The sequence below is a fragment of the Podarcis cretensis genome (genome assembly GCF_951804945.1).
Source record: "Podarcis cretensis genome assembly, chromosome: 1".
NCBI classification, from domain to species: Eukaryota; Metazoa; Chordata; class Lepidosauria; order Squamata; family Lacertidae; genus Podarcis; species Podarcis cretensis.
The window spans coordinates 32,165,318-32,188,183 of NC_137170.1; the positions used below are offsets into that span (position 1 = coordinate 32,165,318).

The following is a 22,866-nucleotide window of genomic DNA, read 5'->3' on the forward strand; positions in this document are numbered from 1 at the left end:
AATTGCACTGCCCAAAATTCGCCTCTGCCTACAATCTAAAAAGCCACAACACATAAGGGAAAAGGGACAAGGAGGGAAGAGGGGAAACACATTAAACTCAGGCACTAGTTTTTAAAACAGTTGTTTTTATAATGACAAGCTTGCATAGTTCAGGGGTAGGAGGTGCATGATGGAGCTGGGCCTTTGGCAAAACTGGTGGAATGAATGATCCCTGGAGGAAAGGATAATCAAAGGCTACTTACTAGCCATGAAGTCTATTATCTACCTCCACTATTGGAGGCTGCATGTCTCTGAATGCCTGTTGCTGGGAATCACATGTGTGGAGAGTGCTGTTGCATTCACTTCTCACTTGTAGGCTTCCCATTGGTATGTGCTTGGCCACACTGGTTACTTGACTAGACAGGCCTTTGGCCTGATCCAGCAAGGCTCTTATATTCTTAACAGTGGAGCCTATCCATATAAAACTGGTTTACAAACACGTCATGTGTATGCAGTCTGTACTGCATTGAGAAGGCTATATAGCTAATGCTCAGATCTGATGAATTTAAAGAGCACAAAAAAGACTCCAACCTGTGTGTTTCAAACCCAACATCCATCCCCTGATTTGCTTTGGCCTCTGAATAATTTTCACAGAGGCAGCTGTATTAGTCTGTTCAGCTAAAACACTATCATTGCACCTTAAAGGCTAATAAATTTTATTATGTTATCAGCTTTCATGGCTTAGAGCCCAGTTCATCGGATGGAAAGAATGCAATTGTGCACAGCGCTAGAAACAAATTTTCTGAGTTCCTTCGCTCCCTTGCCTACAGAGATTTCTTTTGCTGCTACTTATTCCACGCCGCTTTTGCAGGGCTGACTTATCGGCCCTTCATTAGGAGCGCCCCAGGGACGTCCAACACAGACTTTGTGCGGCAAACACAAAGGATCCTACCAGCGGGGCTGGCGAATGAGAGTTTCGAAAAGACTACAATACCCAGGGTGCATTGCAACGTGTTTCTGCACGCTGGGAATCGGTGTCCGGATGCTTTCGCCGGTGGCTGTTGAGCAGCAGCAACAACAACAACGACGACAGGCCTCCCTCCTCAGCGCTGCCGCCGTCGAGTTTTCAGGTGGTGTCTGACAGTGAATTTCACCAGCTGAGGCGGCGGGAGATGCAAGTCGATTTGGCTGCCACGGATGTGGATTGGTGCCTTGTCCGGTTGCGGGAGGCGGAGCGAGGAAGAGAAGCGGGTCTGTTGCGAGCACGCCTGGGATGCAAGGAGGGAGGAGACAGTCCAGCCAGTGCTTTACCCGGGGCAGACCAACCGCTTTCTACTTTGTCTTTATAAAGTCTCGAGCACCTGCTTTTCTCTCCAGCTTTGGTCACCCCAAAGTCTTGCTTTAGTTGAGGAAAGAGGCGGGTATATATCCTCCCCCCTTTCCCCTCATCAGCTGGAATCGCTTCATAAGGGGTTTTAATTGTATTTTAAAAGTGCGTTTGCTTTATTCAAATCTTTCTAGGTACTCATTTACTGTATTTTATTTCTCAAACCCTGGTTGGCACAATAGCAGTCCCATGAAATGGGATAGACTGAGAGTGGCTGACTGGCCCAAGATCTTCTAAGTGAGTGTCAAAACTGAGGATAGTTTTGAACTTGTGCTTCAGCCAGTATTTTAACAATGACTCTATATCTGCTCTGCAAATACTGGTCCAAGCAATGGGAATTGGCATTGCAGTAACCAAGAAGCAAAGGAAGCGGTGGCTAGCTGGTGCTTCCTTTTTCATTTTTTAACTTTATGTATCCTCTCAAAGCCAGCACCACACTAGCTTCTTTCTGTGTGTAACTAGTCTGAATGGACTGTACAGTTTTTGGGTGCTTCCAGATAAGTGTTTATTGTGGAATCAGTTCTCTTTTTTTATTTATTTTTGCAGCATCCATGTAATGTTATTCGCATGAAAATACCAGAGCATAATTTTTCCCTAGATTTACCCTTTCTGTGGAAAATCCAGTAGGTTAAAAATGTTGCTAATGCCCCATTTACAATATTAAGCCCCCATCTAGAACATTTGTAATAAGCACAATATTTGTGTATCTTCACTTATTACCATCTGTGTGCCAGCTAAATTATGGCACTCTGCATTAGTGTCCAGCAGTTATGCTCAATTTCACTCATATTAAGTTGACACAATCCTGTGTGTATATGTGTGTTGTTTTCAACTTGTGAAACCACATGTTGAATTCACCAAAAATCAGTTATTTGTCATAATTTAGCTTTGGCATTGATGGCTTTGGATTTTGTGTATATGTGCATGTTCATATGGTTTGGACAGAACATAAAGAAGTGTTGAATCAACTTAGAAACAAATGGAGCTATTCTGCAATTGCTGAACTTTTCCAAAAAGAGAACTGAATTTTGTTGACAAATGCTGCAAACTGGGACTAAGCACCATTTGACTCTATGAGGCTTACTTATGAGTAGGCAAATATAGGGTTGTGCTGTAAGGCAACAAGAATGACCATGGAAACAAACTAGGGAAATGTTAAGGAATTTATGAGGCATCTGGCTAAATATATCTATTAAGCTTTTGGTTGTTTTCACTCTGTTTTCTTATAGGGGATTCAGAGAAAGCGGCAGTACATACCAGTCTCCTGAGGTTTTCATCCTTCCACTTTTGTGATGATCAAATGCTTGGCTGAAGAAGTGCAAACCAGTTTGCGGTCTGGAGTGGCCATCAACTCACTAGGCCAGTGTGTTGAGGAGCTTGTCCTTAACAGCATAGATGCTAAAGCAACATGTGTGGCTGTCCGATTGGATATGGAAACTTTTAAAGTCCAGGTGGTGGATAATGGCAGTGGGATGGGAAGAGATGACCTCAACAAAGTGGGAAATAGGTATTTTACCAGTAAATGCTACTCAGTGGAAGACCTAGAAAATCTAAAGTTTTATGGCTTCCGTGGAGAAGCTTTGGCAAGCATAGCAAACATGGCCAGTATATTGGAAATATCATCCAAGACAAATAAGGTAGCAAAAACCTTCCTGAAACTTTTTCACAATGGAAAAGGACTGGAAGTCTCTGAAACAGAATTGAATAGACCAAGTGCTGGAACAACAGTGACTGCATACAATTTATTCCACCAATTACCTGTGAGAAGAAAGTGCATGGATTCCAGATTGGAATTTGAGAGAGTGAGGCATAAAGTAGAGGCTCTTTCACTTATTCATCCCTCCATCTCATTTTCTTTAAGGAATGATGCTTCCTGTTCAATGGTGCTTCAGTTACCAAAGACAAAAGATACACGATCTCGGTTTTCTCAGATTTATGATCTAGGTAGATCCCAGAAATTACGAGAAATAAATTATAAATCTGCAGTATTCGAGATAAGTGGTTTTATCAGTTCTGAAGGGCATTACAATAAGAATATTCAGTTTCTATATGTGAATAATAGATTGGTATTAAAAACAAGATTGCATAAACTTATTGACTTTTTATTAAGAAAACAAAGCATTATATGTAAGACAAAAAGTGGGTCTTCGACTTCAAGTCCTGCTCGTCAGCGCTCTGGCCCAGAGCTCTATGGAGTCTTTATTATCAATGTGAAATGTCCATATGATGCGTATGATGTGTGTTTGGAACCTGCAAAAACTCTAATAGAGTTTCACAACTGGAATGCTCTCCTAGATTGCATTGAGGAAGGAGTAAAATATTTTTTAAAGCGAGAACATTTATTTATTGAGCTGTGTGGTGAAGACGTTAAGGAATTTAATGAAAACAATGGCTTTTGTTTAGTTAAAACTGTAGATTTACATCCATCTCTCCTTGAGGAGAAGGACTTGCAGGAGAGTTTCAAGAGAGCTTCTGATAATATTGTGGATTCTTATGAAATGTTTAATCTGCAGTCAAAGTCTGTCAAAAGGAAATTAATTCATGAAAATAAGACATCAGACCACACAGCACCAACTAACAATTTGGAGGGAATAGATGCTGGCTCAGATTTGACTAGCACTGGACCTGTTCATGATCTGAGTAGCAGTAATGTGAAGAATTTTCTGCCTGACAAAAATGGCACAATTCCCAGCTTGCCAAAGTTGGGTAACCTACACCAAGAATCAAACATTTCTGATAATCTCCCTGTTGAGCCAATTAATTCCAAGTGTCCAGAAGAAATCGGCGAACAGGACAGGACAGTTGCTTTAGAAATAGAAAAGTATGCTTCTACTTCACTTTGTACTGAGAAACATGATAACTGTGCAAATAGGCAACAAGACAGAGCCCTTCACGAAAGTAACCCCAACACTGTCACTCTGAGACATATTGAAGCTATGGAAGATGTTAATGAGTTTGAAGGTGAATCTCTTCTTGGACACGGATTGATAGGAAAATATAAGCCAGTGACAGGTAGGGAACCGTCTGCAGGATCAAATGTCAATGGAGAAGTGGTAATGGGAAGGAAAAAAATTAAGTTGTGTTCCACAGGCCTTATAACACATCTGATGCAAAATCTGCCACCTCACAAAACAACAGAAATTAACAGTTCATTAGACAGACAGACACAACTGGGTCCAATAAGTGCCAAGGATATATTTAGAAAAAAGCTAGAGTTTTCAGAGAAAACTCCAAGTGCTGAAGAAAACTTGAGGACCAGTGCTGCCATTGGAAACAAATGTATGAGGAAGAAGAACATGTCAGGTCAAAAGAATGAGGTAGTTTCTTTTCCTCCACATGGTAGTGTTGACTTTGTAACATCACATGGCAAAGAATTTATTTATAAGGCACCTTCAGGTCCTGTTCATCATCTAGACAGTGCAACTCGGACTAGGGAAATGGTTGATCCTTCAGTTAGGCCTAGATCCTGTGGCTTTACAAAACTAAGCTTGCATCCAAAGCTGGGGTCGTTAGATAGATTCAGAAGACATTATGGGAACGTAAAGAGTACGCCAACAATTGATGCGGAAAAGAGTGAGGTTAAAAGGCCAGCCTGTGGCAGGTATCCCACTAATGAGAATACAAATTTTCAGAACTCTATTACTTGTGAAATTCCAACTAAGGAACATTTTGTGTCTAATAACAGTGGTCATGATTGCCTTTTTTCTTTAGAAAGATCTCAGCACTCCATAAAAGAAAGTCTATTACATGGAGAAGCTCTTCATATAAGGGAGAGTCCTCTGACACTGACAGAATACTCTCAGATAAAAAATAAACCTCTTTCTGACACTAACTTCACAGGAACACTTGCCTCTAAAGTATCTAGAATGAAGGACTGCCTTATAGAAACTTTAACTACAGAACCTCTAGGGCATACTTCAGAACAATCCCAAGCACATTCAAGCCAAAAAGATGAAGTCAGACATGACCACCTATCTCAAAATAATCTTTTGCAGAGTGCTTGCCAAATACCTCAAATTTCCCCAAGAAAAACAGGAGCAGAGAGTTTTCTCTCTGCTTCAGCCTCTGATGAGCAGGATGATCCTGTAGGAATCTCTAGCGCAAGACCTGGGAACGCGGAAGATACTGTTAGCCAATGTTTCATTGACACTGATGGGGAATATGCAGTTTCCCCAAACAGAAGTTTAGCTTTGTCCAATAAAGAGGCTGATTCTGAAGGCTCCTGTGAAAATACAGGCATTGTGGATGGATTTATAAAGCAAGCTGGGAAAGCCTCTGAACTGCAAAATGTGAACTTGACTGGCAATATGGAGGATGCTGCAGATGACTCAAGTGCAGCTGAGAAGGAAGAGCCACAGTTGCATCATTCTGAATGGTTTCAGCAGTTTGATGCTTCATTGGGTAGGATGGTATACATCAACAAACTGAGTGGACTGAGCACCTATACTGCTCCCAGCGAGGAACCTCAGGCTATATGTACTAAAGATATAAGCACAGTGGCTGTAAACGTTGTCATGGAGAGTGGTAAGTTCACAGTGTTTTTTCAGGTTTGCTTATTGTCAGGGATTATTTAGTTGTGATTCCTGCATTACAGGAGGTTGGGCGAGATGACCCCCTTCAGTTCTGTGATTCTATAAGCACAAAACCATGTAACCACCTGTAGCAGGATAGGCAGTAGGGGGAGAGGGAGGAAGAAAGTCCAGGTGTTTGAAAAAAATATTTATTTCAGTCTCAACACCTTTTGGAACAGACCTTCAAGGGAGAGGGAATACATTCTCTGAACAAGAATTGTCACCAGTGTTTTTATGCACTTGATGAGAACTGTTCAAAACATGCCCCTGAAACATGTTGGGCCTGGAATGAATTTTCCTTCAAGCAATTGGGAGTTTCTTCCCCACCCCCACCCCCCACTCCCTGCTGAAAACCACTGTTCTTTTATTTCTGAACAGTTTATATGCAGGTCTCCTTGCTGATGTGTCTTTCGTAATTCATCAAATGTTGACTAAATCTTATTTCTCCATCATTACAGTGTTGCACTGATGTGATTCTTTAATGTTTTGTATTATGCTAATCACCTATTGATCCTTTTACAATAAAAACAGCAAGTGGACATTTTTGTAGACTAGCACTTGTAAGCACATCTATAGAAGTAATTCTTTTGTTGGGTATTTAGGGTTTCAGTGCAGATGCCACCCATTTAGAAGTGAGCTTATTGTGCCCTTCCTTCCAAGACCTCAGCAAGAGAGGAGTTTAGCAAGCCAAGATTTCAGAGGTAGGCCAGGACATAGAGTACTATGTTAAATAATAACAAACCAAAGAATTCTGCCAGCTGTCCCAACAGGAACTTGGAGTGATTCAAGGTCTGTTAACAATGGGACTTGTATGAATCACTTGACGTGTGGAATTGGAAATAACTTTTTTAAGGGTCAAAGTCAATTAAAATATGGATAGCATGCAGTGCCTACTTCTATGTAAACAACAGTGATTTGAAGAGGAAAATTAATCCCTTTCTTCTGATTGTCCTAGTTCTCGTCTGGAAATGACACCATATTTAATTTTTGAGATCTTTATGAATCAAGGAAAGGTGAATCATTGTTCTGGTATGTGTTTTCTCTAGTAGGAATGAGCAACTTACTTCAAGCCCTCTTTAACATTTCAAGGCAGGGCAGATTGTTGTACTAAAACACACACTGGAGGAAGATCCTGACCTTTTAACAATCTCACCTAAAGGTGACAGAGCTACTTAAGCAGCGGTTTGGGGATACAAACTTTGCTTTGTACCCTTCTATATAAATAGTGCAGTGAAGTGGTTTTCTAATCTTGTGCAGATGTGATAAAATAAAATCTCAAATGTCATAATGGGCAGTGTGCTTTTTCTACTTAGATATTATCTTAACTTGTAGATGAAAAAAATATGAACCAACCCCCATAGTTTCAATACTTTGCATATATTCTCTTCTAGATACGCAAGGAGAATCTCTCCAGTCCTTGTTTTCTGAATGGGACAATCCTGTGTTTGCTCACTTTCCAGAGGTGGGTGGAATTGCGTCACCATTAATTATTGGGATTTGCTTCTGTTTTATGTTGACTTGTGATTTTTGGACTGAGATAATAATTGTTATATAGATTTATGGAACTGTCCAAAAACTTACCACTCACGCCTCTTATGCTTATTGAGTCTACAAGTCCTTCATGCAATTTGGAAATTGGTGGTATTTTTGTTCAAACTTTTCCAAAAGCTTATCCTGTTTCATTTGGAAGCCAAATTGCTTTTATAGGCCCTGCTTAGATTACCAAAACAACAATCTTGACTTGAGGATAAAGCACTGTGCCCTAGTTATAAGCTAAATGGTTTATAGCACAGTTTTCAGTTATCTCTGGCAATGTAAATAGTGCAATGTGATTATTCTTGTAGGACTAACTGGATTCTATAATGTGATAGGGAAGCTATAGTATTATCCATTGCACTTACTGCTCATTTAAATTAAGTTTCTTTACTCATGAGGGATATGGCTATCTTTAGAATAAAGGTATTTATTTGAAACTGAGTCCAACTGAGCTTCAAGGAAACTTCTTTCAAGTAAATATATAGAAGTAGTTGGTCAGTGATGGAAAGTATACACTATGCCCATTAGGTTATATTCATATTTTAACTTGGCAGTAGTCAAGTCAAAGTAGCAAACCTTCTGCTGTTGCCTTTTAAAAAATAACATCAGCTTCAAGCTTCAGTCCAGTAAGGGATAGCTTCCATCATTATCGTTATCATCTCAAACTGCTGTAGACATTAAGCATCTGTGTAAGGTGACAACAATAGTGGGTGATAGTTTTACTAGCTCATTGCATCCACTCCAAATACAACAAAATGCAGATACTAGAGTAGGTGACCACATCGCTTCTCAAATATCAGTGGGACCAATTTAAATGTTTTGGGTAAGATTGCTGCAAAAAACCCACTTATCTTGATCAGAAGGACTGCACACTGTTGATGTTACAACTTTATTTAGCGTCCCACAGAGGTTTGCAAGATGGTGTGGGAAACACCCATGTCAATACTATTTAAATGGGACTTTGAGTTCTGTTATGAAGAGCATTGTTTAAAAACAATTGTTCATATGATTTTGAGTTCTGATATTTGTTGTTCCAGCGGACATCCTAATAAGTTAATTTTGATTATATGTTTTATAGGTTGCTCTTAATGTGAGCAGTGGGCAAGCTGATAATCTTGCTGTGAAAATCCATAATATCCTGTACCCATATAGGTTCACCAAGAATATGATTGATTCAGTGCAGGTAAATATGCTAACAATTTGCACAAAACATTTCTTTTGAGTTGGAAAGATACAGACAGTGCAGTAGTTAATAGCTGTTGTTAGCAAAGAATGTTTTACTGGTGTATGTCAACAAATTGTTGAACTAGTGAAATATTTTTGTTGAATTAAAAAGGGACCCCTGACCATTAGGTCCAGTCATGGCCAACTCTGGGGTTGCGGCGCTCATCTTGCTTTATTGGCCGAGGGAGCCGGCGTACAGCTTCCGGGTCATGTGGCCAGCATGACTAAGCCGCTTCTGGTGAACCAGAGCAGCGCATGGAAACACCGTTTACCTTCCCGCCAGAGCAGTACCTATTTATCTACTTGCACTTTGATGTGCTTTTGAACTGCTAGGTTGGCAGGAGCTGGGACCGAGCAACAGGAGCTCATCCCGTCGCGGGGATTCGAAGCGCCGACCTTCTGATCGGCAAGTCCTAGGCTCTGTGGTTTAACCCACAGCGCCACTTGCGTCCCATCTTTGTTGAATTATTATAGAGTTATTATAGATTTATTTGCAAGTTTTAATGAATAGTCAACTGAATGTGTTACAGGTTCTTAATCAAGTGGACAATAAATTTATTGCTTGTTTAATAAATACTACGGCTGATGAGAATGAAGACACAGGTAAGAATGCTACTTCCTCTGAGTAATGGGGTTTTGCAGCTTTTGTAGAACTTGGCTTTACCCGGGACAATGACATAACTCTTTTCATATTGAGCCAGTAATGGCATTTCTAGGCTGGCATCCTGGGCCATGTTGCTTTTGAGAAGACTTTAATCTCTACTCCTCAGTTGAAGAGCAGAAATTAAATGCTGTTCCCTTGGCTGCACGATCCTGTTCCGTGCTGGGAATGGGGCACACAGGCAGTGCAAGACTAAACTCCATCATCCAGCCTCTCAGTTGATGTCACCAATGTTGTCAGCTGATGGCCCAATGGGGGTGACCTGGGGAAGATGGTCTTGTGGGCCAAATTGGATCCCCCTTGTGGGGCAGGATTGGTCTGCATGCTGGAGGTTCCCAACCCCTGGTCAATAGGACAAATCTACAAAATATCTTAATGATATGATGTAGATTCAAATAATGATTGCTAATTCATAAATTAGTGTGTAGAATAGACTTTTATTGAATTCATCTGTAGAACATATCAAAAGAGAACCTATTTAACCTTGCATTGAGAGTAGACTATACAATATTAACACCTTAAAACCTCTTAAGATCGCTCTTTGACTGGGGAAGTAATGTGTAAAAATACTGCAATTTTCTTTTTTCTAGTGCTTCAAAGTAATATAACAGGTTTTCCATTAATGCCCAATCTAAACATTTTTTAGCTATTCTTTTACTTACAGTATTCTTTGTTATCTCCAATCTTTTGCACACAATATTATTGCCACAGCTTGTATGTAAGAAGTTACTTCCTTGGTGGGGGGTTTTCCCCATACCAAGCCTTTGACATAATTTAGTTTTTCAAAAATGGGATTTAAAAGAATCTCTTAAACGATAACAGAAACTATTATGCATTTTATCTGCTTCCCTGATACTTTTTTGCTGCATGACATACAGTATAAGATAATATCTCCTCTTTCTTTTTTTAAAAAAATTCCAGCATATGCTCAGAAAATTTGTATTTATTCTATTGGATGAGATGAGGTCAAAAGAAAATAGTAGCACAAGTTTATATGCTGAATTTTGTATGATGCTTTTGATCTAGGTGGAAATCTCTTAGTGCTGGTGGATCAGCATGCAGCCCATGAGCGTATCCGCCTAGAGCAACTTATTACAGGTATAGTTACAGGTGGTTAAAAAAAAGAGCAGCTTTCTTCCTTTTCTGATGCAAATCTGTATTAGATTTGTTGTGACATATGTCAGTTAATTGTAGAGAATGAAAATATAGGATCAGTTTCATTGTGAGAACTAGCATCCCCAACGTTGGCTTCTTTTGATTTTTCTTTGTTGTTGTTGTTGTTGTTGTTTAGTCGTTTAGTCGTGTCCGACTCTTCGTGACCCCATGGACCAGAGAACGCCAGGCACTCCTGTCCGATTTTTCTTTACATCCCATTTTTTTAGCTGATTGTGAATAATCTCCTCTGTCCAACAAGGGATGTGTATTTTTCAAGCCTCAGGAGATTCTGGCCACAACTCAGTAGAACACAGCAGCAGTCCATTGTGCCTATAACAGTTCATTGACCTCCTTGTCAACAAGAGTTATGAATTTTCTACAGGGAAGAGTCCAAGAGAAACTTTTCTGGTTGTAGCCAGGCAGCGAAAATTGCTCAAGAATGTGAAAAGCCCTTGGGACTGCAAAAAGTGTTTGCTAAAGGATTTAAATTGAGTCACTATACTTGTAACAGCTTGCTTGGCTATTTTTTGGGTGGGTCATGCGTTAAAGGAAATTATAATTGTTACCTATTCGGATGGCCATGGTTGATACTGGCTGGGAATCCTCATGTCTCATGAACAAGCTTGTGGTTGAAAATAGAGAATATTCAGTTCTTAATATTATAGGTCTCCCGTCCACTGCTGAAGAAAATACTGTACTATGTTACTTCAAACTGCATGCATGTTGCATTCTAAAACATAGGGCTGTAGGATGAGGCAGTAAGGTACATTTCTTATATATAATATAGATAACAGTGCATTTGTTGTTATCAGATTCCTATGAGAAGCAACCAGAAAAATTGGGCAAGAAGAAATTGCTGGCCTCCACTGTTTGCCCCCCATTGGAGATTGAGATAACAGAGGAGCAGAGGAGACTTTTATGGTTGGTATTAGCCAGACTGTGAATTGGCTGTGCTTTTTATTTCTCTTTTAAAATACACACAACTTTTTCTGGTTTAAGTCCATCCAAAGCAGCTTACAACAATAAAAACTACAAGTTATCAAAAATCAATTATTTCTAAAACCAAGAATAACTCAGATTCACAAGGATAAGACAGACCAGCACCTTAAATTAGGCCTGGACACACACACCGGCAGCCAATGTAGCTGGTATCGCACAGCTGATATTGAAACTGAATGAGTATCTCCTTCTCTGAGTTGTTCCTCTTCTGTGGTAGACGAATTATGAAGTTCCAAGTTACATTGGTTGGAAGTGAAAAAGATTTGTTTGCTCAATCTCCAAGGACTGAAGAGCAGTCTTGTTCAAGTATTTAAATCTCCCAGTTGGAGATCAATTGGGTATTAGATTAAACTTTATTAGGGTACAGGCCCCCCAACACTTCTGAAAAAGTGGCTTCTTTTGCCTTTAAAGCGACAATTTTAAGGAGAAAAGTTTGTGGGGTTGATAAGCTAAATTCTTCAATGGAGAAAACTCTTATCTGACAGAAAGTTTGGTTTTAATACTTATTTTAACTGTGTAATATATTCTGTTCTGCTTTTATTCTGTTTTACATTTTTAATCTTTTGCAATGTCTTCAGCTACACAAATAAATAATATTCAAACTTTAAAGAGACCATACTATATCCACTGACCTGGAAATAAGCAACTTACTTCTGAATAAACATTTATTTGGTTGTGGTGTAAGAGGGTATGTTTTGACCATAAATCATAATAAAATTTACAATCTAAAAAGATAGGTTCAAATACAAGTTCATTTGCTGTTTAATCATAAACTTTTTTTCCTGAACTGAACAATGAGTAGTGCTCTATAACAGAAACTCTGCTCCTCCAGAGAATGATTTCTCACTTTTCTTTTCTTTTTGTAAAGAAAGTATATCAGCAAATTATTGTGCTGATCCTTGATTATACTGTGTTTCTTTTGTGCACTGGGTGGAAAGGAATATCCAGTGCTGATCTTCCAGTTCAGAATCTTGTGCTTCCTTTTTTATTTCTAGGTGCTGCCAAAAAAGTCTGGAGGACTTAGGCCTTGAAGTATCCTTTCCAGAGAACAATCGTTCTCAGATTCTTATTGGGAAAGTGCCACTGTGTTTTGTGGAGAAAGAGGCCAATGAATTGCGCCGTGGCAGGCAGACAGTGACGAAGAGCATTGTGCAGGTGATATGTGGATGTGAATAATTTACTATGTCTGCTCTATAATAACGATCGGCAGCAAGTTGCTTGGAAGTCCTGTCTGCATTGCAATTACTCTTGTTCCCTGCCCTGCATAACTAGGAGTCTGTACGAAGTCCTGAAAACAGAAAGATACCATGAAGTGTGGGAGAACTCTTATGTGGCACCCTGCACCAATAACAGACAGCGTGGTGGGATGGACCTCCTGACAGTGGAGTCACTGCTGCTTGCCAGCTGGAGAGGTTGGTGTGGTGCAAATGCACCGCTTGGTGTGGCAGATTGGCTCCGCACTGCACCAACCTTTGTGCCACCTTGCCCCTCTCCCTCACCTTCTGGGCAAACAGCTGTGTGGCGATCACACAGGGTCACCGGACGTTTGACAGTCTATTTACCCTGTGCCACCACTGTAATTGCTTTCTTCGCTGCCACCAACCCGGTTCTCTCACACAGAGTCCAGTCAGTTGTTAACATTAACAAATAATCAAGTTTATTTATAGGCATGAACAAGCTTATGGTTTCAGTTAATTTTTCTTGTCAGTTTCTTAATCTTATTTCCTTAACTGTCCTATTCGTTCCTAACAACTTCAAACTGGTTATCCCAACTAACTATCTGACTCCACCCAACAATTCCTCTCACTCTCTCACCACACAACTCGACCAACCCACATATTCCTCCCTCTTCCTTCTCCAACTCCCAACTCTCAGCTCACTTTTCAACCACTCTAACTCTAACTCCTCCTATCAGTTTCCACTGGCCAATCACTTCACACTCATTTAACCCTTTCCTTATGACCCACCTAGGAGGGAAACGCCACAAGCTGCAACTCAGCTGTGGGGGGCCAGGTGAGCAGCACTACCATGCCACCCACTACAGCTTCATATTTTTTTCATGTGTCATCATTGTTTATTTGTATGCTGTTTTTTCATCATAGATAATGCTCAAAGCAGCTTACAACTTCAAAAAGTTTACATAATTCACGAGCATTTACAAGGCAGAACAACATGTAAATAGTTATATAAACAAGAGGCTAATGAAAACATCTCTTATTAATAAATATACAATAAGATGAAACAATCCACTGACAATTTTTTAATTTTTTTTTGAGAGTAATCATATAAAAAAGTTTACTACTTGGTCAAAGGGCACCAAATTTTATACACAAAAAGAAAGACTTTTTCCTAACTTCATCCACCTCATTGAATGGGAGAAAGAAATGCAAGAAACAACAAAAATTAAAAATGATGGGTGAAAAGGCATGTTGGATAGGAAATATCGTCCTATCTCTTACCCACCTAGCACCTTTTAATATGCCATCTAGCATCTTGTAATGATCTCTCTCTTTCTTTCTTTCTTTCTTTCTTTCTTTCTTTCTTTCTTATTTATTTATTTAAGATTTTCTTGTTTTACAGAAGTATGTGTAATGTCTCTCGTATTTTTTCCATGTAACATTTTAACAAATCATTTTCATTTGTTGAGACATTTGGGGAATACAGCCTCATATTTGTCACTTTTTAATTTAAGAATCAGGCTAGAGATCAGTTCAGAGCTTGTATGACTTTTCGGAAACCAGATGTCCTCATTTACCATGTATGATTTCTGAGTCGTTTCAACCTCAGGATTGCTTTGTGGGTTCCACAGGGGGGGATGCACTGGGACAACCGATCTCAGTGATCACGGGTAGGAGGAGGAGTTACGCTAAGACCAGACCATGTCATTACAGAGGAGGCAGGTTTAGTTGTTGTCTGAGGACTATCCCTGCCTCCGGGTCTGGTCCTGACCGGATGGATACTAGAATCAGCAAGGGATACCCACATGACCTGAAGGTGCTGCTGTGCAATGCCAGGTCAGTGATTCATAAGACCACTGCCATCCATGACTTGATCATGGATGGAGGACTTGACCTGGCATGTGTAACAGAGACTTGGTTGGATGAAGCAGATGGGCCTGTCCTTGCCGCCGCTTCTCCACCAGGTTTCTCTTACGCACAGCAACCCAGGTCATGTGGGCGGGGAGGGGGGGTTGCAGTGATTTTTAGGAAGTCATTAGTTTGCACCAGGCGTCCTATTGGGAAGACCCAGTTTTCCGAGTGCATGTTCTGGAAGTTGGGCAATAGGGGCAGTACAGGATTCCTTTTGGTGTACCGACCTCCCCGCTGCACCAAGGATTCCCTGCCCGAGCTGCTTCAGGTTGTGGCGGATGTTCTCCTGGAGACACCTAGCTTGGTTGTCCTAGGGGATTTTAACATCCATGCCGACACGACCTTACAAGGGGCCGCTCGAGACTTCGTGGAAAGCATGGCCTCCATGGGGCTGTCCCTGAATAAGTCTGGCCCAACCCATAGCCGCGGACATGCCTTGGACCTGGTGTTTACCTCTATGGATGTTGGTGATCTGACACTAAGTAAAAGCGAAACGAAAGAAGTGCCATGGTCAGATCACTTCCTGGTGCAACTGGACTTTTCTGCGACCCATCCCCTCCGCAGGGAGGTGGGACCGATTCGGATGGTCCGCCCCCGCCACTTAATGGATACAAATGGTTTCCAGAGGGTGGTAGGGGATGCTTTATCCCATGTTGATGGCCTTTCAGCCGATTCCCTGGTGGCCCACCGGAATGTGGAGTTAACCAGGGCTATTGACTGTTTGGCTACGAAGCACCCTCTCCGATTGCATGGAGCCCGGAGAGCCCCGTGGTTTTCCACGGATCTGAGGGCAATGAAACCTGGAGTACTGTGTCCAGTTCTGGGCACCACAATTCAAGAGGGACATTGACAAACTGGAACGTGTCCAGAGGAGGGCAACCAAAATGGTCAAAGGCCTGGAAACGATGCCTTATGAGGAACGTTTAGCCTGGAGAAGAGGAGGTTAAGGGGTGATATGATAGCCATGTTCAAATATATAAAAGGATGTCACATAAAGGAGGGAGAAAGGTTGTTTTCTGCCAGAGAAGCGGACACGGAGCAATGGTTCCAAACTACAAGAAAATAGATTCCACCTAAACATTAGGAAGAACTTCCTGACAGTAAGAGCTGTTCGACAGTGGAATTTGCTGCCAAGGAGTGTGGTGGAGTCTCCTTCTTTGGAGGTCTTTAAGCAGAGGCTTGACAACCATATGTCAGGAGTGCTCTGATGGTGTTTCCTACTTGACAGGGGGTTGGGCTCGATGGCCCTTGTAGTCTCTTCCAACTCTATGATTCTATGATTCTATGAAACAATCGTTGAGACGGCTAGAGCGCCGGTGGCGGATAACTCATTCCGAATCTGACCGGACACAGGTTAGAGCTCAACGTCGAGCCTACCAAGTGGCAATAGCGACGGCAAAGAAGACTTTCTTCGCCGCCTCTATTGCATCCATTGCATCTGCAGAAAACAGCAGCAGGAGACTTTTTCAGGTGGTTCACAATTTAGCGGAACCACCTGCGACATCGGGGCCCAGTATGGGCCACATGATCTCCTGCAATGATTTTTTTGCAGATAAAATCGCTCAGATTCGGGAAGAAGTAGACTCCACCGTGGGGAGCAGGGCCAGGGCGGGAGAGTGCTAGAGTCCTGTCTAGTCAAGTTGTGTGGGATCAATTCCAATCTGTTACCTCCGAGGATGTGGACAGGCTGCTTGGACGAGTGAAGTCAACCACCTGTCTCCTGGATCCTTGCCCATCCTGGCTTATAAAAGCTAGCCGGGAAGGACTGGGCGATGGGCTTCGTGGGGTGGTGAATGCTTCCCTCCGTGAGGGAGCCTTCCCAGACCTGCTGAAAGAGGCGGTTATTAAACCGCTTCTTAAAAAACCATCTTTAGATGCGGCCACGATGGCCAATTATCGCCCAGTCTCAAATCTTCCATTCTTGGGCAAGGTGATTGAGCGAGTGGTTGCTGAACAACTCCAGGCACGCCTGTCATACAGTGGTTCCGCTCCTTTCTCCTGGGCCGTGTTCAGAAAGTGGTGGTGGGGGATGAGTGTTCAGACCCCTGGGCTCTCACTTGTGGGGTGCCTCAGGGTTCTGTCCTCTCCCCCATGCTTTTCAACATTTACATGCAGCCACTGGGAGAGATCATCAGGAGGTTTGGGCTGGGTGTTCATCAGTATGCGGATGATACCCAGCTCTACCTCTCTTTTCAATCAGAACCAGTGAAGGCGGTGAAGGTCCTGTGTGAGTGTCTGTAGGTGGTTGGAGGATGGATGGCGACTAACAGATTGAGGTTGAATCCTGACAAGACAGAAGTACTGTTTTTGGGGGACAGGAGGCGGGCAGGTGTGGAGGATTCCCTGGTCCTGAATGGGGTAACTGTGCCCCTGAAGGACCAGGTGCGCACCCTGGGAGTCATTTTGGACTCACAGCTGTCCATGGAGGCACAGGTCAAATCTGTATCCAGGGCAGCTGTTTACCAGCTCCATCTGGTACGTAGGCTGAGACCCTATCTGCCTGCAGACTGTCTCGCCGGAGTGGTGCATGCTCTGGTTATCTCCCGCTTGGACTACTGCAGTGCGCTCTACGTGGGGCTACCTTTGAAGGTGACCCGGAAACTACAACTAATCCAGAATGCGGCAGCTAGACTGGTGACTAGGAGCGGCCGCCGAGACCATATAACACCAGTCTTGAAAGACCTACATTGGCTCCCAGTACGTTTCCGAGCACAATTCAAAGTGTTGGTGCTGACCTTTTAAGCCCTAAACGGCCTTGGTCCAGTATATCTGAAGGAGCGTCTCCTCCCCCATCGTTCTGCCCGGACACTGAGGTCCAGCTCCGAGGGCCTTCTGGCGCTTCCCTCACTGCGAGAGGCCAAGTTACAGGGAACCTGTGGAACGCCCTCCCATCAGATGTCAAAGCGATAAACAGCTACCTGACATTCAGAAGACATCTGAAGGCAGCCCTGTTCAGGGAAGTTTTTAATATGTGACATTTTAGTGTATTTTTCATCTTTGTTGGAAGCCGCCCAGAGTGGCTGGGGAAACCCAGCCAGATGGGCGGGGTACAAATAATAAATTATTATTATTATTATTATTATTACAGGTTGTCAGTGCAGCACTTCGTACAGTTGTATTGGAAGTCTTATGTTGTTGACAGAGATAGGTTTGCTTTCCTCAACTTGGCCTATTGAGACTTGTGAGTGGGTACTCTTTCTGACAAAGAAGCGAATTAACAGTTGCCTTTCCTCCAAGTTGGTTCGTGTGTGTGTTTGCACACATACCATCTTGCTTACTGTGGAAGAATTGCACATTCAGTTTTTGACATTCTGTAATAACCAGAGTTATTACAAAATGCACTGAATGACAGCCAAGGCCGTACTTTTAAGGGAAATAATGTAATTAATGTAGTTGGGGAATTACATTCACATTTAATGACTGTAGGTAACTGTGAGAGGGTGCAGCAGAAGCTGGGTATGTGTTGTCTGGTTATAGATTATGTTTCTTCTGTATGCATCCACTTTGGAGATCTGTATTTGAAAACTGTTTCCACATGTGGATTATGTTGCACATTAGGCATAGACTCTGAGGATCTGGAATGGTGAGGAGAATAAAAATATTGGAAGACGTATGAGGAAAATTCTATTCAGAGATGCTACCAGATTAAAGCATGATCTTTCAGTATTGTTTCCACTATATCGGTTAAGTTTTTCCTGAGCTTTCGCAGTGTTACATACAGGTCTTGATCAGGCAGACTGGAACAGCTTGCTAATAATTCTTACCTAAAGTGGATAGGTTATTTACTCTGCAGATGTATTAGCTGCTTCATACAGATAGCAGCCTAATCCTAATATATTTAACATCCAAATATATAGAAATATATATAGAAATATAGATACTTAAACCTGCAGAGCATTTTATACCCAGGATTTGCTTAGCCTATTTTCCATTGTAATTGGCAAGATGGGTTTGGGGAAACTGCAGTCATACTCATGCATGAAAATCCATTAAGGCTGATAGTCAACCAAGTTTTAATCAGAGTGGACCCATTGAAATTAATGAACATGACTAAGTTAGGTCCATTAATTCCAGTGGGTGTACTCCAAGTAAACTTAGTTGACTACTACCCATTAATTTATTTTGAAACATTTCTGTATCATCTTTCAATTCAAAATTTCCAGGGCAGTTTATAATAACTAATTAAAACACAATAAATTTAACATTATATCTGCAAGTTTACTACATAATGGGCTTCTTAGTTCCATCCACATACTTTCCTCTGAGACATCTGGTGTGCTGAAATGGGCATGTATAGATCCTTTGTATTCTGATTTTTTTTTTGTTTTTGTTTTTTTGTTACCATGGTTTTGATAATCCCTTTTTGAAGGACAGAGATTTTGTTTGTGAGGGTGAGAAAAGAACATAACCTCATTTGTCTGATCTGTATCTTTTGTATTTTTTTAGGAGTTCATTCGAGAGGAAATTGAGGTATGGTGTGTATGAATTAGACATGACTCGCACATTACCCTCCTAAAGTCGGAAAGCATATTGAATTTCCATCTGCATGTTTTGGAATCCTGAGGTTGGGGCAGACTCCTTCCCACCAGTGGCCAGAACAGGAGGATAAGAAAAGCCAGCCCTCCCTCTATGCTTGGGGAGGAGTTGGAAGAAAGAGAGCAGCCGCATCATGTTGTCCTTGGACCTGTGACATCTAACTGTTTCAAAGCAAATGTACATTCTTCACTCTTGCCATTGGTAGACGGCAATTCACCCCCTTCTTTGAGATTCTAAAACAACACAGCCCAGAAATAGTGAAGCTCCCAGAATAAACACAGTAACAAAACAGTGTCTAGAAGGGAGCAGATACATCAGTAAATAAATAACCATGTATGTTTAAACCACAAATGGCCTTTCACTGGAGAATCTGTGGTACAAGCTTTTGTTACATGGAAAAGGAAGGGGTGAAATATATAGTGCTCCACATAAATTGTTCTTTTATTGTGTAGGGTTCTAAAATAACCAGGGGAGAATTCATATTCCCTTGTTAAAGGAACTAACAGTCTGTAACAGCCTAAGGGCTGTTCACAACTTACACTTGAATGAGATTTTTTACTAGGAGAAGGAAAACAGTTAGTAACCACCCCCAGGATTATGAAGGGGACTGGGAGCAAAATCCTTAAAGGGAGCTCTCTGCTGAGCACTCTCCCCTCCTTGCTGAGGAAGGAGTCTAATGCTTGGATGCAACAGTGAATTGTTTCAAATTTAGAGCTTGTCCACACCTCCACTTGTGCCATGTCTGAGCAGTTTTCCCCTTGCCCTGCTCCTTTCCCGGGGAAAGACTGCTCTTTGGTACTAAATTGGAGCCAATGTGAATCCAGGGGAAAAGCTGAATTGCTGTTTGCTCTGATTGAGTGCTAAAGAGGGGTTTCACCTAGTGAAAGCAGCAGGGCAACAGGAAGCGTGGATATGCCTAGTTGACTGCTGGTGCAGAGCATGGCATGAGAAAGGCAAGGTTATATGGACCACCTGGGACCTTATGGACCACCTGGGACCTCACTATCTCTAGTTGCTGTGACTTTTCATTCTTAGTTGTCTTTAGAAACAATTGTTGTTTTTCAGCTTCTGCAATCCACAGGAGGGGCACGAGGGACACTGCCTCTAACAATTCTGAAGGTGCTGGCTTCCCAGGCTTGCCATGGTAAGGAAAGCATTGTTTATCTTGGGCCACCTTTCTTCTACAGAAACCTTCCTCACACTTTCAGAGAGGACAGGTGTAGTTTTCATTAAAAGCAGAACAGCAGGGATCTATGATGTTTCATACTGAAACTGTGCTTCCGTTTATCAGTTTACTGTGAACTCAGTGCTGCTCATGCATGCAAGTTTTGTGCTGCATCTAAAAAGCATCATCCTTATCAAAATGCCATCCCATGTTGTTTTCCCATTTAATCCAGATTTACCATTTTCATGGAGGATCCGAAGCGAACTCCCCATGAACAGTAATGGGGGAGTGGGGAATGAAATGGCATTTTGATGAGGAGGATGTTGTTGTGTGGATGATGTCATGTGTATTCTGTGAAAAACTTGCATACACAAGCAGAAATGTGGAGAGAAATCTGCCTTTGATTTTCACAACTATTGTTTCTTCCTCACCCTCACGGGCAAAAAACGGATTTTACTACAGGTATGAGTTGCAAATTGTGCGCTGTTGGTTGCCGTAGTGAAACAGATATTAACATAGTTATAGCGCTTTTTTGGGGGAGGTCCCTCTCCTTTTATGCAACTTCATGGCTAGGAAAGAGCTGCCCTTCTTGTAGAGTTACTCCATCCAGCCTCTTCTTTTTCAGGTGCTATTAAGTTCAATCACAGCTTGACTTTGGAGGAGAGCTGCCATCTTATGGAAGCTTTGTCATGTTGTCAGTTACCTTTTCAGTGTGCTCATGGGAGACCTTCGATGCTGCCTCTTGCTGATGTAGATCACTTGCAGCAGGAAAGCCAGGTATTACATTCAGTAGACAAAATACACAGGATATGGTGACTGAGTGTACCTATCCTAACAGAAATTTCATACTAACCATCAAGTTTGCCTGGGTAGAACACACTACTTCAGTTTTCTTCTTCTGTATGTGTATATATTACATGCAACCTTTTAGGGTAGAACCTTCCCGATGTGGTTTACTTCAAATTTGGATAGAGAGATTTAATAATGTGCAAAAACTATCCAGCATCTCATCTGAGAATTAGTTCAGTTGAAGTCCTATGTGAACTACTACTATAAAGGCCTTTTCAAAATAAGATTTAGCTTTTTGAATACCTGTAAAGGAACACATGAGGAATCAGAACTGAACATCCATGTCCATGTGGATTTCTGAACAGGACCAGGCAAGAATCTAATACATTTCTTGCAGATCTTTTCCAGTGCAATCCTATACAATGTCTACTCAGATGTAAGTCATATTGAGTTCAGTGGGGCTTACTCTCAGGCAAGTAGAAACAAGCACTGTTCATGATAATTGTATAACAAGTTTTAATTAATTTTGCAGAAAAACAAAAAGTAAACTCGGAGGGTACTCTCCATTTAAATATCAGTTTGTACAGGATTTTATAAGCAATATTATTGGATTATTTTCTTTGAGTTAAGGTATGTGTGACCAAGTCATTAATGTTCTTTTTTCCGCTTCAGCCTAAACCTAATCTGGCTAAACTAAAGAAAATGGTGAAGTGCTGGCAACTCTTTGGGAAAGAGAAGGACTGTTGTACCTGAAAGCGCTGACCAGATCTTAAAATTTCATTGAATGCTGATGCCTCTCAACAGGTAGTGCTTGAGGCAAATACCAATAGATGTTCCTGTTATGGAACACAAATTACTGTGGGACTGGGATCAACTCTGAAAGCGCAAGAAAAGAAGGAACTTCAGCATCCTGAATTCATTCAGCAAGGACCAGGATTGTCTAATACTTAAAAAATATTTGAGGCAGAATATTCACATCTGTGCTCCTGAAAAATGTGGAGTGACTTGCATTGCACTAGCACTGTATAATTAAATGCTTTTGAAAGGTTGTTTTGTAAAATAATAATAGAATCACACTTTTGTCTCATTGCTTTATGGTCATACCATTATGGTCCTACACAGATTCAACATTTGATCAGAACTGTTGCTTCAACCAAATTGTTATACTGCTTACCTTAGTATTTTTGTCATTTGGTATTTCAAGTCACTTTTAAATGCTGATTTGCATTATCCAACTGATGCAGAGTTTCAAACTGAATTACCACCAATATAAAATGCTTCTTATTCTTTGAACCACCCTGAGATTTCTGGGTATAGGGCGGTATTCAATAAATAATAATAATTCACTAAATAATTAAAGCATTCAGATGCTATTTTGTGGAATTGGTTACTTTAACTTGCCCTGAATGCAAGTATCATCAGCATTTAATTGAAACAAGAATGAGAGCAGGCTACTTTCCATCAGAAACTATCTGAATAGCTAAACTTTATTTCTATGTCCTATTTCAAGAAGCAAAGTAGAAGAATCAAGGAGCTGGACCTGTTACAGGAGAATTTGTGATGACAGACTGAAGGTGGCTTAGCAGCTGCAAGCAAATTCCCTATCAATGTTTAGGCCACCACTGAACTCTATAGCCTCTATGCTATCCTAAAACTTTCTCAGCCAAGATTTATACTATGTCTTTCAATAAAGCTGACAGAACCCAGGACTGGAGCAGTGCTTTTTCTGACAGAGAAAGCAAAGGTCAAATAGAGTATCTTTTGAAGACAGTATG

The 22,866-nt window shown here is 41.4% G+C and overlaps 1 protein-coding gene across 3 annotated transcripts; it reads left to right on the plus strand.

Annotated features, from left to right (window-relative positions):
• Window positions 1–986: 986 nt before the first annotated feature.
• Window positions 987–22,864, plus strand: MLH3 (mutL homolog 3). 3 transcript variants are annotated; one of them, XM_079971826.1, is made up of 13 exons: window positions 987–1,109; window positions 2,596–5,890; window positions 6,540–6,638; window positions 7,329–7,399; window positions 8,552–8,656; window positions 9,228–9,300; window positions 10,385–10,456; window positions 11,326–11,434; window positions 12,508–12,667; window positions 19,048–19,071; window positions 20,203–20,281; window positions 20,928–21,079; window positions 21,764–22,864. In XM_079971826.1, the coding sequence occupies exons 2-13, from the start codon at window positions 2,659–2,661 to the stop codon at window positions 21,842–21,844; spliced, it is 4,257 nt and encodes a 1,418-aa protein (XP_079827952.1). In that variant the 5' UTR covers window positions 987–1,109; window positions 2,596–2,658; the 3' UTR covers window positions 21,845–22,864. The 3 variants fall into 3 exon arrangements, with proteins under 3 accessions (XP_079827952.1, XP_079827951.1, XP_079827953.1); XM_079971825.1 differs by having other exon boundaries at window positions 992–1,230; XM_079971827.1 differs by lacking the exons at window positions 987–1,109; window positions 6,540–6,638.
• Window positions 22,865–22,866: the final 2 nt, after the last annotated feature.